Raw genomic sequence first — 12,169 nt, 5'->3', positions numbered from 1 at the left:
AGTCAAATAATTGAATCTGAAAAAAGTTATAACTTACATTTACAGTATCCAACATGAATGTCAATTTTCATCTCATCAAATCCATGGATATGTAGGTTGGAAGCAGCAAACAACTGAATAAATATATTGCCCTGTTTCAGCAGACAAAAACAATGATTTACAAAACCATTATGCTCTAACCGAATAAGTCAGTCTGCATCTTTTATCAAAACTGAGCAACAAAGAATATTAACCAAGAAAGACTACCAAAACTCAACTGTGCATTCAAATGGTACAATAATAAGCTAAACCAATACCTTTTTGCAAGAGCCAAACACTTCAAGATCGACTTTTTCAAGATTCAAGCCAAACTCACCAATGCCCTTACATTCATTGCAGGGATGCTGCATTTGTTTAATCATTAATGGACCGAGCTGCCTAATAGAAACCTGCATAGCAGTTCCTTGACAACCAACACATTTCAAAGAAGCCCCAGACTTAGAACCTTTGCTTGTACATTAGATGTAGCTGCTGCAGTAACATCATGTGAAGCAGCATATGTTGTTTCAACAACAGCAAGATCTTCGAAAACATGTAAGTCATCCAGCAAGACTCCTTCAATTTTTGTACTCTAAACCTCAAATGCTGACTGAAGAAATGTAAACCTATATCAACAGCATGTGCAAGTCAGTTCTAGATTGATAAATGTTTATCCTTCACTTTCAATCATTTATAATCAAACACTTACTCATATTAATCAAATACATTTTTTCGTATCAGTTTATTAATGATAATAATATACCATGGTCCCTTGCTGAAATAGTGAAATTTTAATAACAGACATGAAGATAGCATAAAGTGACAATCTTATAAAATCCTAACTAATTAGCACATAGTGATATGAAAAAGAACACTTCAACAATGGCCTTAATACCATTCAGCCATTCACCTTCAAACTGGCCATAGAAGCATCAAAAGATGCATTTTGTGCATCCAATATCTCATGAATCTTCAATGTTTCTTCATGTCATATTAATCAATCATAACAATCAGCAAAATGTGTAACTTAAATTAACCATATTCACTATATTAAGTAAAAAAAAATGCATTATGAGATAAGATAGCTTACATCATCGTCATTTCAGTCCATAAAATGCAACAACCATTTCATCAATAATCATCACCTTCACCATTAAAGGCCAAATGCCTAAAAGTAAATGTTGGTTTCCTAAAATTCAAAACATAAACAGATCAAATAAGACAGAATCGAATTATTATTCATGAATATTAACATCATTATCGTATACAAAAAATCACTAAAAATTTTTAACTTATGTTTTAAGAGAGATCTACCACCACAGTCGCCATCGGAAATGCATTGTCGCTACCACAGATCTACCACCGCGAAAAGGTTGAACTTGTTACCACATCACAAATTCATATATGCTTTTCCAACTTCTTTGCCTAAAAAACTCCACAACCCGTAAGCATATAAATAATATGAACATAAAAGGTTGAATTTCTTACCACATCAAAAACTCATACATGCTTTTTCTACTCCTTCGATTGAAACAAAACCATATCTTCATGGCTTGAAATCAAATCCACAACCCAAAAGTAGATCTCGACATTTTTTGTAGCTTGAAATCGAAACAACATTCCGTTAAAAGCTTTATTGCTTGAAATCATATATGGTTCTTCTTAGCTTTCATATATGTATCGCTTCGTCAAATGGAGAAAGAGAAGAAAGTGAAGAGGAAGAAGAAAGAAAATAAAAAGGTGAATGGAGAGGTTTCATCAGAAGAGAGATGGAAAGGGGGCGAAATCAGAAAATCTGGTGGACAAAAGGAAGAGGGGTGGACAAAAGGAAGGGCGGTTTGGCTCTTATTTCAAACATGCACTTTTGGTTTGGCTCTGTTTTCAAATATGCCTTGTGTCATAGCAAAAATGTACTTTGTCAACCAGCATTTTGTTTTGTTTCCAAATATCAAACCGAGTTTCTGCTTCTTGGTTAACTTTTTAGTATATTCAGAACAAACTATTTGTCTCATTTTAACAATTAAAATCAAATATAATTTATGTGTAACTAATAGTACAATTTGGTTAGAAAAAGTAAATTTTGGACAATTTTTACCCCCAAATCAATGAGGTGTAGGGTAAAGAAGAAAGGTTAAATTTGAATTTTCCAGAGCCATTTATTTTCTTATATTATAGATATATATCGACGAATAGGATCTAATTTAACCAGTTTGGAAATAAGTGCGGTAAAGTACAAGTTCAACGAACGGAAACTAAATTGACGCGATCACACACAACCGCTTCACAAACCCAATAACAACAGCGCTTTCAATTATGATTATTACTACTACTACTACTCTATCACTATAACGTCGGTCGCTCCAAATTTCGGCGTAGTTTAATTTCAAATTTCATGGTTTCTTCTTCGTCTCTTCATTGAAACCATAACAATGGCTGAGATCCAGAGTTGTTCCTCACAATCAAAATCAGAAGTAATACCCAATAATAGGTCAAATTTCGATGCTTCCGAAACGACGTCGTATAGTTCTTCCCAATTTCAAAAACCTAAACCCAAAAATAAGGAAATACTCTGCAAACGAAGGAACCCTAGAGTCACTGTTCGCCGCGCAAGGGTGAATAATATTGCCGCCATTGGTTTTCCTCTCGGAATGTCGTTCGCCGCTGTTATGGCTCAGGTAAATGAATTCGCTAAAGCTCGTTTTTTGAAGTAATTTGCTTTCTGCTTATTATGTATTGGTTGATGTTCGAAAGCTTAAAAATTCACGCTTTCAATCAAATCTCTTATTTTTTTCATTGATACTGTTAAAAAATATGATTTTTTGAATGGATTGATTTTGTAACATTGATTTTAATTTGAAAGCATGGAAGCAATTTTAATTTGAAATCACGTTGATAGTAAAAAAAAAGAACATTTGGAGCTTCGAATTAGAATCAATTTTGGTTGCAAAATCAGTTCTAATCAAAATTACTCAAATGTCAAAACCAATTTTAGGTGTCTGGAATCACCTTTGGCTCTCGCTAATGTGAAGCCCGGACACACTAAAACAATCAATTCTAGTAAGTTTTGTTTTATTTTAATTTGTACACAGTTATTTATTGATCCTGTTCATGAAAAGGTTTTTTTTTGTTTTTGTTTTTAGGTGTTGTATAAAAGAGATGCCGCAGCAGATAGTATGTCTCCCAGTCATCTTTCGTCGGTAATTTTATTCACTGGTTTTAACAAGTTTTGTTTCTGGCTTGTGCAGATATTCATTGTTACAATGAATTTGATTAATTTATATGGTCAATCAATTGCAATTGGCAGATCATTAAAAACGTTTGACTCGAATCTACTTCTAAAGTCACTTGTATGATTGATTGTGATTTGTTGACACCATGAATTTAGTGAAAGTCACACATGAGAGATTTTGGACTATACTTATATGCAACTTTCTCATTTGCTGAAATTCAATTCAGTTTTGATTTGAGTGTTGACTGTTCCACCGGTTGTCTTCCTTGTAGATGTGCACGTCTGCGATCAATGAATCTTTATCCAGTGTAAGCCAAACATCAACTGTTAATTCATCCATTGATTGTGATTTTACTACATTTCTCCGAGAGCTTTTTTGTTGATAAAGTCCATCATGTTAAAGTGATGTCCATGTGATGTGACACTTGTTTTGATTTTTGCCTATCCCGCCATAGGTATTTGGAGACAAGCTAGATGGTTTGACAAAGAACTTTGAACAATCTTTTGATAGCACTTTGAGTACTCTTCGATTAATTTATGAATCAACGGCTAGCAATGAAGGGAATAAACTGAATAACATGAGGTTGGAAATTCCAAATTCTAAATTGAATGAAGGGAATGAATTGAATACCATGAGGTTGGAAATTCCAAATTCTAAATTGAATGAAGGGAATGAATTGAATAACATGAGGTTGGAAATTCCAAATTCTAAATTGAATGAAGGGAATGAATTGAATAACATGAGGTTGGAAATTCCAAATTCTAAACTGAACGAAGGGAATAAATTGAATAACATGAGGTTGGAAATTCCAAATTCTATATTGAACAGAGTAAATTGGTCACGTGATATTGTTATTGAGGATTGTCAATCAGGGCCACTGTCTCACGTACATGCTGAAATCATAGATCAATCAATTAGTACTGAAGAAGTCAGGGATAATTTTCACGTGGAGTCAGTTACTCGTGATCTTGCTTTGCATGAGCAATCAAACCAAATGGTTTGTTTTTCTCCAACCTCTTCCGGAGCTGTAGTTAATAATTCAGTGAATAGTACATTTGAGAAGTCTGTTGTAGAGCAATGCCGTTCTAATGACCTCAAGGTTGTTGAAATTGGTCTTACAAGGCAAAAATTGAAACTCAAAGAGATAGATTTGGCTCTGCGCTACGATTTAAATGATCTGGAGCGATCCAAGTTATCTATGGAAGTATCAAAGTCATCTTTCAAAACTGAAAAGTTTAAGAATCAGTTAGAAGATACCAGATATGGTGAACTGAATAAGAAGTGCATAGACTGTCTTATTGCTGGTCTATTCATTATGTCAGCCTCACTTTTTTATGGCGCTTATGTTTATAACTATGAACGGTTTATTGAGGCTGCTGAATTGTGTGCTCCAGAAGAGGCAAGTATAATATTTTTCTTTTCCATGTTCGAATTTTATGCTATGGTTGAGGCAGTTATAATATTTTGTAATTGCATGATGAAAATTAACTAATAGAGGATGTATCGTTAAAATTTTATTTAGTAACAAATTATATTTGAAAGATACAAATAGTTAATATGGGTTGGATCATTAAAATATCATTTAGAAAATTTTTTTTTCTATAGGTTTTCTTTCCTTGTTTAGTTTTCCATTTTTTAAGTACATGATCAAATATTCTACTTATCATGTTCACTTCCTTTGCAATCTAGTTTAAGAACTAAGGTGCAGATTATGTAAAATAGGATGTCATTATGACAGCTCTTTTCAGCACCGTCTTTGCTCAATTTGGAGATATTTATGGTGTTTTTTTTTTTTCTATCTACCTCAGGAATCTTACTCCTGGTTTACTCCAAAGTCAGTAGCCTGGTTCAATTCAAGTGTGCATGTTTTTATTTGCCGAGTTGGAGTTATAAGCCGAATGGTGTTTGGTTTCCTAATGATTATTGTGGTTGCATATTTGCTCTTCCAGCGGGCAGCAACATTGTCATCACGAACTATGCCAGTTACTTTCATCCTCTTGATGTTATGTATTGGCTGTGGTTACTGTGGAAAACTGTGTACAGACACACTGGGAGGGAGTGGTAATGTTTGGCTCTTATATTGGGAGATTCTATGTTTGCTACATTTCGCATTTATATGCTGGACGCCTGCTTTGTATCGAATCCTTCATGGACCAATTGAAGTAATGCAGACAAAGGAAGGTAATACAATTTTTCGGTATTGGATTCGTCGGTTGCTGTTCTATGTTATTTTGCTTGTTGTTCTGCCATTGTGCTGTGGCCTCATGCCTTTTGCTAGCTTAGCTCAATGGAAAGACCATTTTATGTCGAAGGTGATAACCGGATCAGAATGGTAAAACATTTTTTGGTCATGTAAACTACATATTTTTGTGTAAAACATGAGCAGCTTAGCTTGTGGTAAGCCAACTTACAAAGCCCCATCTATTGTATTTGCCTGCAGCTAGTTTTGTTTGGCTCATTTTTGTTAATTATTTTATCTAACGTTATAATGTTGAAAGTTACACTAGTATTGATCTATTATTGTACAGCACCTTCTTTTTTTATAATATATCAGCTTTTATTTATCATTCATTGTTACTAAAAACCCTCCTTTTGAAGTACATAGTTTGAGAGTTTTGGTTTCTAAAGTGTTTCGAAGTTCAATGGTCTTGAATATGACGACTTTATCAGGTGATAATGGATTTTAGTTTACAAAAATAAGTCTTTGGTTCTCAAGTTTGCTCTTACTCTCTATTATTTAGAATATACACTATAGGATAAAATGAGAGTTTAGAAGTATCAAAGACAATGCACTCACATTGATGTAACAATGGCTGGATGTAAATTGTAATTTCTATCTTCTGCATTTGGTTTATTGATTTTTGTTGTTTTTTGGGTTATCAGAAACACAGAAACAATGAAAATTAATCTAACATTAGCTAACAGAGCCAGCAATTCTGTCTGACTTGTTTCATTTCATATTGATTCTTCTATTTTCGGTATTTTTGTGATTTATTTTTGGATTGAGTTTTCTATGTTTTAAGATGATTTAAAATGCATAAAATGATATATGAAATTCATAGAATGAACTGGGTTGAAGAAAATACTAAACTGTGATTCCAGGACCCTTCATTTTCTAAAGAATGTGTTCTACCTAATAGATCATACATTGATATTTGAGTAATCTGTGCTATTACTTATATATAACTAGAAAAATATCTGTGTTGGAACACGGAATAAACCGAGTTTTGCATCCAAAGGGTATTTCTCCTATTCTCATTATTGGATTTCCTTCAAACAATATTTATTTTCCTTTGTTTTTATTGGAGGATCCCACTACTTGCCATTCAGTTTCTTCCTCAACTAATCTACGTTTCTCAATTTGTTTTCTGTCTCTGCATTTTGAATAATCTTCTCTGCTTCAGTCTCAGGTATTTTTACAGCTTTAGATTTTGGCACTTTTATTACCTTGGTCTTGATGTCTCTTTGGTTGTTGCCTCTTTTCTTTGCATTCATGTCCCATCTTATTACAGATTTTGCAAAAGGATGGTTTCCATGAATACTCCACTATCCGCATCAGTTTATTTCCCTTTGGATCGCGTATGCTTATGCAATTTTTCAGTTTAGTTGTGACATTAACCTCTATCTGAATGCGAACCTATAAGACTCTCAATTTTTTAGATGTGCATTCATCTGTCATCATTGATTTTCCAATGACACTCACAGCTGAGGAAAATCACCCATATTGATAATACCCTCAATAGGTCATCTTTGAGTTTGAAATCTGGTGCTCATTCTTGCAGAAACTTAGGTTCTTGATAAATGGTGTAAAGGTCCTTGCATCAGAAAAAACATCTCTATCATTTTTTATCGAAACCTAATTATGAAATATCTTTCTTCATTTTTGTTTATGTTTCGTTAATTAAAAGAAAATTGAGTTTTTTAGATTTATTAAATTATGTTAAAATTAAACAACAATAATAACGTGTTTTTAATCAAATGGCAAAGCATTTTCAATGAAATAATTATCATTATCATTGTCTTTTTTTTTTTTGATTACAAATCCAAGAGAAAAGAAAAAACAAAAGAAGAAAAACATAACTAATTATGTGGAATTAAGTTATGGTGGAGTCAACCATGAGGTAGATAATTATTCCAAATTCAACACCCTACTTTTTTACTTTTTATACTCCACATCATCTTCTCTCTCTTCCACCTAATAATTCAACACACATTCAACTTTTACTCACTACAATAGTTTTGTTTAATAAAATTCAACATCCTACCCCACTACTTTTATTTCATATTCTTATTTTCTTTTATATTTTTATTTTATGATTATTGATTAAAATTAATTATATATTAATATTATTATCAATTGAAATTATGAAAAATGATGAATTTTAATATTATTAATTATATATTAATATTATTATCAATTGAAATTATGAAAAATTATGAAAAAAGTGGAATTTTTTTGTGTGTCCAAATCAAATGAACTAAGTCTCTATTTATAGACAAAAAAAATGATGAATTTTGGTGAAAATAAAAATAAATAAAAAATTTATTTACTATAAAATAAATGACATTAAATAATTATCATGAAATAAAAATATAAACACTCACAACAACCAATAATAATTTGCCAAAAATATTATGTGGCCCCCACTAATTTTTCATTCAACATGTTGAATGTTTTCAACACTAAATAATCCACATCACTTTCAAGATATGATTCAACACACCATTGTACCAATTCAACTATTGAAAAAAAAATTCAACACCTCCATTGTAAATAGTCTAAGTGGATTGACTCTTTTGTTGTTATTAATGATTTTTTTTTTGTGGTACAGTAAAAATAAGAAGCGAAGATATTGATAAATTTTTCAAAATAACGGGTAGCTTCTAAAGTTATTTCATGAAAGTTTTGTTGCAACCATATAACAGCTTATAATTTCTCTATATCCATATAGATATAGGGTGAAAAATATCTCCTAAAAATTTGAAAATAGCCTTCGGATATGCATATCGAATGCACGCAAAAGAAATGAAATTTGAGATATTGATTAATTCGGATATGCATATCCGAATTTAGTCCAAAGATTTGGGATATTGATTAATTCGGATATGCATATCTGAATGAACCAATATCCCACATTTCTTTTGATTTTATTTTAAAAAAATATTTATTTATATTATAATTATAATATAATTAAAATGAATTATTATTAATAAAGAAAAAATAAATAGACTAAATAAAATTTTAATTTTGTAATAATTTATTTGTCACAATTTTTTTAAAATTATAAATGAAATTATTTTTTAAATGACTACAACATTATACATTATAATTAATGAAATGATCATGTTAAAAATATTCTCTTATTGACATTATAATTTTTAATTTATATTAGCTTTTTTTCTTTGATTAATTTTATATGAAAATAATATGTTGATTTAAATATTTAATAGGTTGATTCTGGTTGTGCTAATTTTCATGATGTGTTTTGAGTGTAAACAGATAACCTGAACACTTGAGAGTGAGAGAATATTTATATCATGTGAGTATCTTGCCACTTCTGATACAGTCTTTGATAAATTGTCATCTTATTTGCTTTGATTGTCACAAGAAGTTACTCACTAACGTCATATTCCTTAAAGCTTATAATGAGAATTTTGCTTACCCCTATGTGACCCTAAAAGTCTTTGAAATTATATGTTTTGTTTTTGTTTTTTTATTCTGTTTTGAATTTTGAAGTTAGAGTTCTGCTCGGAGTGCAAAAGTTTAAATGTGGGAGATTTTGATCACCGTATTTTAATACACCATCTTTTACTTTGTGCTATGATAATTTTATGACTTTTCGCATTATTTTCATTGTTTTTTTTTTGTTTTAAAGTTATATTTAAATTTGCTTTTATTTTATTTTTGTCGTTTATTTTGGAATAAGTCATATTTTGATACCTTCTTATTGTGTTGATCATAACTTGATCTATGAGATGTTATCTGAAGCATTGTAATATGCGTTGGAAAGATAAGAGAAAGAGCTACTAGTTTCATATTTATGTCAGGAGCCAATTCGGAGTGCAAAGGAGTCAAATAATCAGTTTTAATTCCAGACTTAATAAAAATAAGGCTTAAATGCACCTTTGGTCTCTGTAAGTTAGCGAGTTTTTAATTTTCGCCCCTGTAAGTTTTTTCTGGGTCTGAGTCCCTATATTTCACTTTCGCGTTTGTTTTAGTCCCTAAAATCAAAATCCGCAGGAAAATTCGCAGGAAAATCTGCAGATTTTGGCTTTAGGGACTAAACCGCAAGAAAAAGTAAGATATAGGGACTCATACCAACCACAAAAACTTACAGGGACGAAAATAAAAAACTCGCTAATTTACAGGGATCAAAAGTGCATTTAAGCCTAAAAATAAATTAGTTAGTTTTGGGTCAACTTATATTTTTCAGGCCAATTCTCTTATAGCCCATTTACTGTATTATTTAAACTAAACAACATCAGTAGGGAAATTTAGACAAATTTTACAAATTAGAAGATAGATCATTAGAGTTTCATTGTCGCTAAACCCTGGGTTTGATCCACCGTTTCGGGAGTTCATCAAGACTTTAAGGTTATTGTTTTGCCTAATTTTTATTCAACTCCTTTTCAATTCCGTTTTATGTGTCTTGTTTGCTTAATTCGAGTCTCAGATGAATTAAATATGATTGATGCATATTCCTTAATATAATCGCATGTTTATTCGTTAACTTCGCCTAATCTTTAACGGTCGTGCTTAATGCGGTAAATAAGAATATAATTTCCAAGGTGTTGATTGCGCTTGTCTAATCGGCATTATAATCAAATAAGAATTTGAATCTGTTTAGGGGGTTGGCAATATAATAATCGATGATAAGTTTGAAATTACTGAACCAATTGATTGATTTGTTAATCATAATCGCATCTCAATTCTCTTACTTTCAATTATTTGAAAATCTAAAAACTTAAACCCCCATGTTTCTTTATTTCGGTTAAATCAACTCAAAGTCCTTACTAGTTACTACACGACTTGAGTGTTGCTTTTTTATATTATTTTTAGTAACTCGTTTTTAAACCATACATAATAACATATCAATTAACATTCTAACATTCAAGTCAGTTTCAAATAGTGGCTCCATAATAATTTTAAAAAAAGAAGAAGAAGGAGAATTTAACTTTATTGAATCAACATGTCCAAATGCTCATCACGATTCACGCACACGCACTTTGGGAGATATAGAAAACGGAATGTCAATCTCAATAAAGCCAAGGTGCTATTATGGTGCCACTATTTCATGTCAAATGTGCAATGTGTTCAAACAGATCTTCCCACGATTACAAAGACCCTTGTCCTCCACGAGTGGTTCATTTCACTTCACCTTCTCTCCAATCCAATTATTTATTTTCTTTGTCTACGAGATTCTTCCATGACGCTGTTGTGACTTAGTAGTATACAATAGTCAATTAGAGTTCGATTAAAATGAAGGAGGGTCACATGGTGTTGAATTCTTAAAAAACATCACATCGTGTAAGATAAAGAGGGCACTCCATTTTCGATTCAAGAAGATCCAATTTAACTAAATCCGTTTTTCTTTTCTTTTTATTTTTTACTATTTGACGGTGTCTAAATTAGTATAAATTCATTGAATAAAAATTCTTTTTGAAACGATTTTTTATTAGCATTAATTTATTGAGTTTATCATGAAATTAAAATTAAAATGTTCAATTACATTAAGAAAGTTGATGTCTGAGAATAAAAACCAATGACAATCAAAATAAATAATATTCAGTAAAAATAACTCTATATACAATAAGATAACGATATAACTTGGCAAAAGAAGATAAAAAATGAGAAACATAATAAGTTGTTCGTTCAAATCGACAAAACGATTTACTCTGAGAAAAAAATAAATCTCTAATTCACTATACTTTCAAGAGTTGTTAAAAAATATTACAAATGAGTTGTAAGAAAATAATAATCCAATGTATTTTTTAATATCACTTAGATATCTCGAAGGATTTCTCATATTTAAGAACACTCTTAAGAATTTACCATTATCTCTCTAAGATTACCATTAGAATTCTCAAACTCTTATCTCTAAAATTATGAAGATTGTGAAGATATATAATTATTATAAGTGATAAATAATAAATTATACTTAACGGATCCAATACATAACCCATTAATAAACTGATCCATAAGCCTGCAACCTGATGGATACCTAACCGGCCAAAAACATAACCCAAAACAAAAGGTTGTACCTTTTTGCTTCTTTATATATGATGCACGCAAGCCCAAGATAATTAGAAGTGTTTCCTAATCCCCTTAAATATCTCCAAGAGTCTCTCAAATTTCAAAAACACGCTATTAAGAATTTACTATTACTTCTCTAAGATTACCACTACGATTTTCAAACCTTCTTATTTGTCTTCAGCTCTAAAGTTATAAAGACAAGAATGATGGAGTTACATATTTATAAGTGCTAAAATCCAACAGATACTTAATGGACCCAACACATAACACATTAACAAACTAATTTGTAAACGAAATAACCAATTTTCGATACATGAAAACTATCTAGACCATATCTGATACCCGACAGACCCAAATCACCCGCAAAAACAAATTTGACATTTGTTGTCCTCAACCCGTCAGAAAGCGTCGCTCGTCGGCCACAAGACCTGTTATAAGCCCCGTTGCACTGGCCAGCCGTCAGCGTTTGTCAACTTCTAAATTGATTTTTAGTTTCTCTAATCTTAAAACGTGTTCTCATTCTCTTCAGCAATTATGGTTTTGTACATACCTCAACATAATTGAATTAAACTAATTTGTTTTTTCATTTGTTTATTTTGAATTTTATTAGAAAAAAAATAAAAAATAAAACTAAATTGAGTTGATTAATTTGAATTGGTTGAAAATT

At 31.1% G+C, this 12,169-nt stretch overlaps 1 protein-coding gene across 2 annotated transcripts; it reads left to right on the top strand.

The window, feature by feature from the left end:
• Positions 1-2,253: 2,253 nt before the first annotated feature.
• Positions 2,254-6,582, top strand: LOC131661170 (protein CPR-5). Of its 2 annotated transcripts, XM_058930605.1 has the most exons (6): positions 2,555-2,693; positions 3,011-3,075; positions 3,159-3,215; positions 3,520-3,555; positions 3,703-4,647; positions 5,057-5,834. In XM_058930605.1, exons 3-6 carry the CDS (start codon positions 3,192-3,194, stop codon positions 5,582-5,584), a joined length of 1,533 nt encoding a protein of 510 aa, XP_058786588.1. In that variant the 5' UTR covers positions 2,555-2,693; positions 3,011-3,075; positions 3,159-3,191; the 3' UTR covers positions 5,585-5,834. The 2 variants fall into 2 exon arrangements, with proteins under 2 accessions (XP_058786587.1, XP_058786588.1); XM_058930604.1 differs by lacking the exon at positions 3,011-3,075 and having other exon boundaries at positions 2,254-2,693; positions 5,057-6,582.
• The last annotated feature ends 5,587 nt before the right edge of the window (positions 6,583-12,169 follow it).

The sequence above is a fragment of the Vicia villosa genome, linkage group LG3, assembly GCF_029867415.1.
Source record: "Vicia villosa cultivar HV-30 ecotype Madison, WI linkage group LG3, Vvil1.0, whole genome shotgun sequence".
Classification (NCBI taxonomy): Eukaryota; Viridiplantae; Streptophyta; class Magnoliopsida; order Fabales; family Fabaceae; genus Vicia; species Vicia villosa.
This window is presented reverse-complemented; position numbering and strand designations above follow the sequence as displayed.

Coding starts and splice junctions, on each gene's coding strand:
- LOC131661170 (XM_058930604.1), top strand. CDS start 2,448: ATGGCTGAGATCCAGAGTTGTTCCTCACAATCAAAATCAGAAGTAATA. Junction 3,556..3,702: donor TCAATGAATCTTTATCCAGT/GTAAGCCAAACA, acceptor ATCCCGCCATAG/GTATTTGGAGACAAGCTAGA. Junction 4,648..5,056: donor AATTGTGTGCTCCAGAAGAG/GCAAGTATAATA, acceptor TATCTACCTCAG/GAATCTTACTCCTGGTTTAC.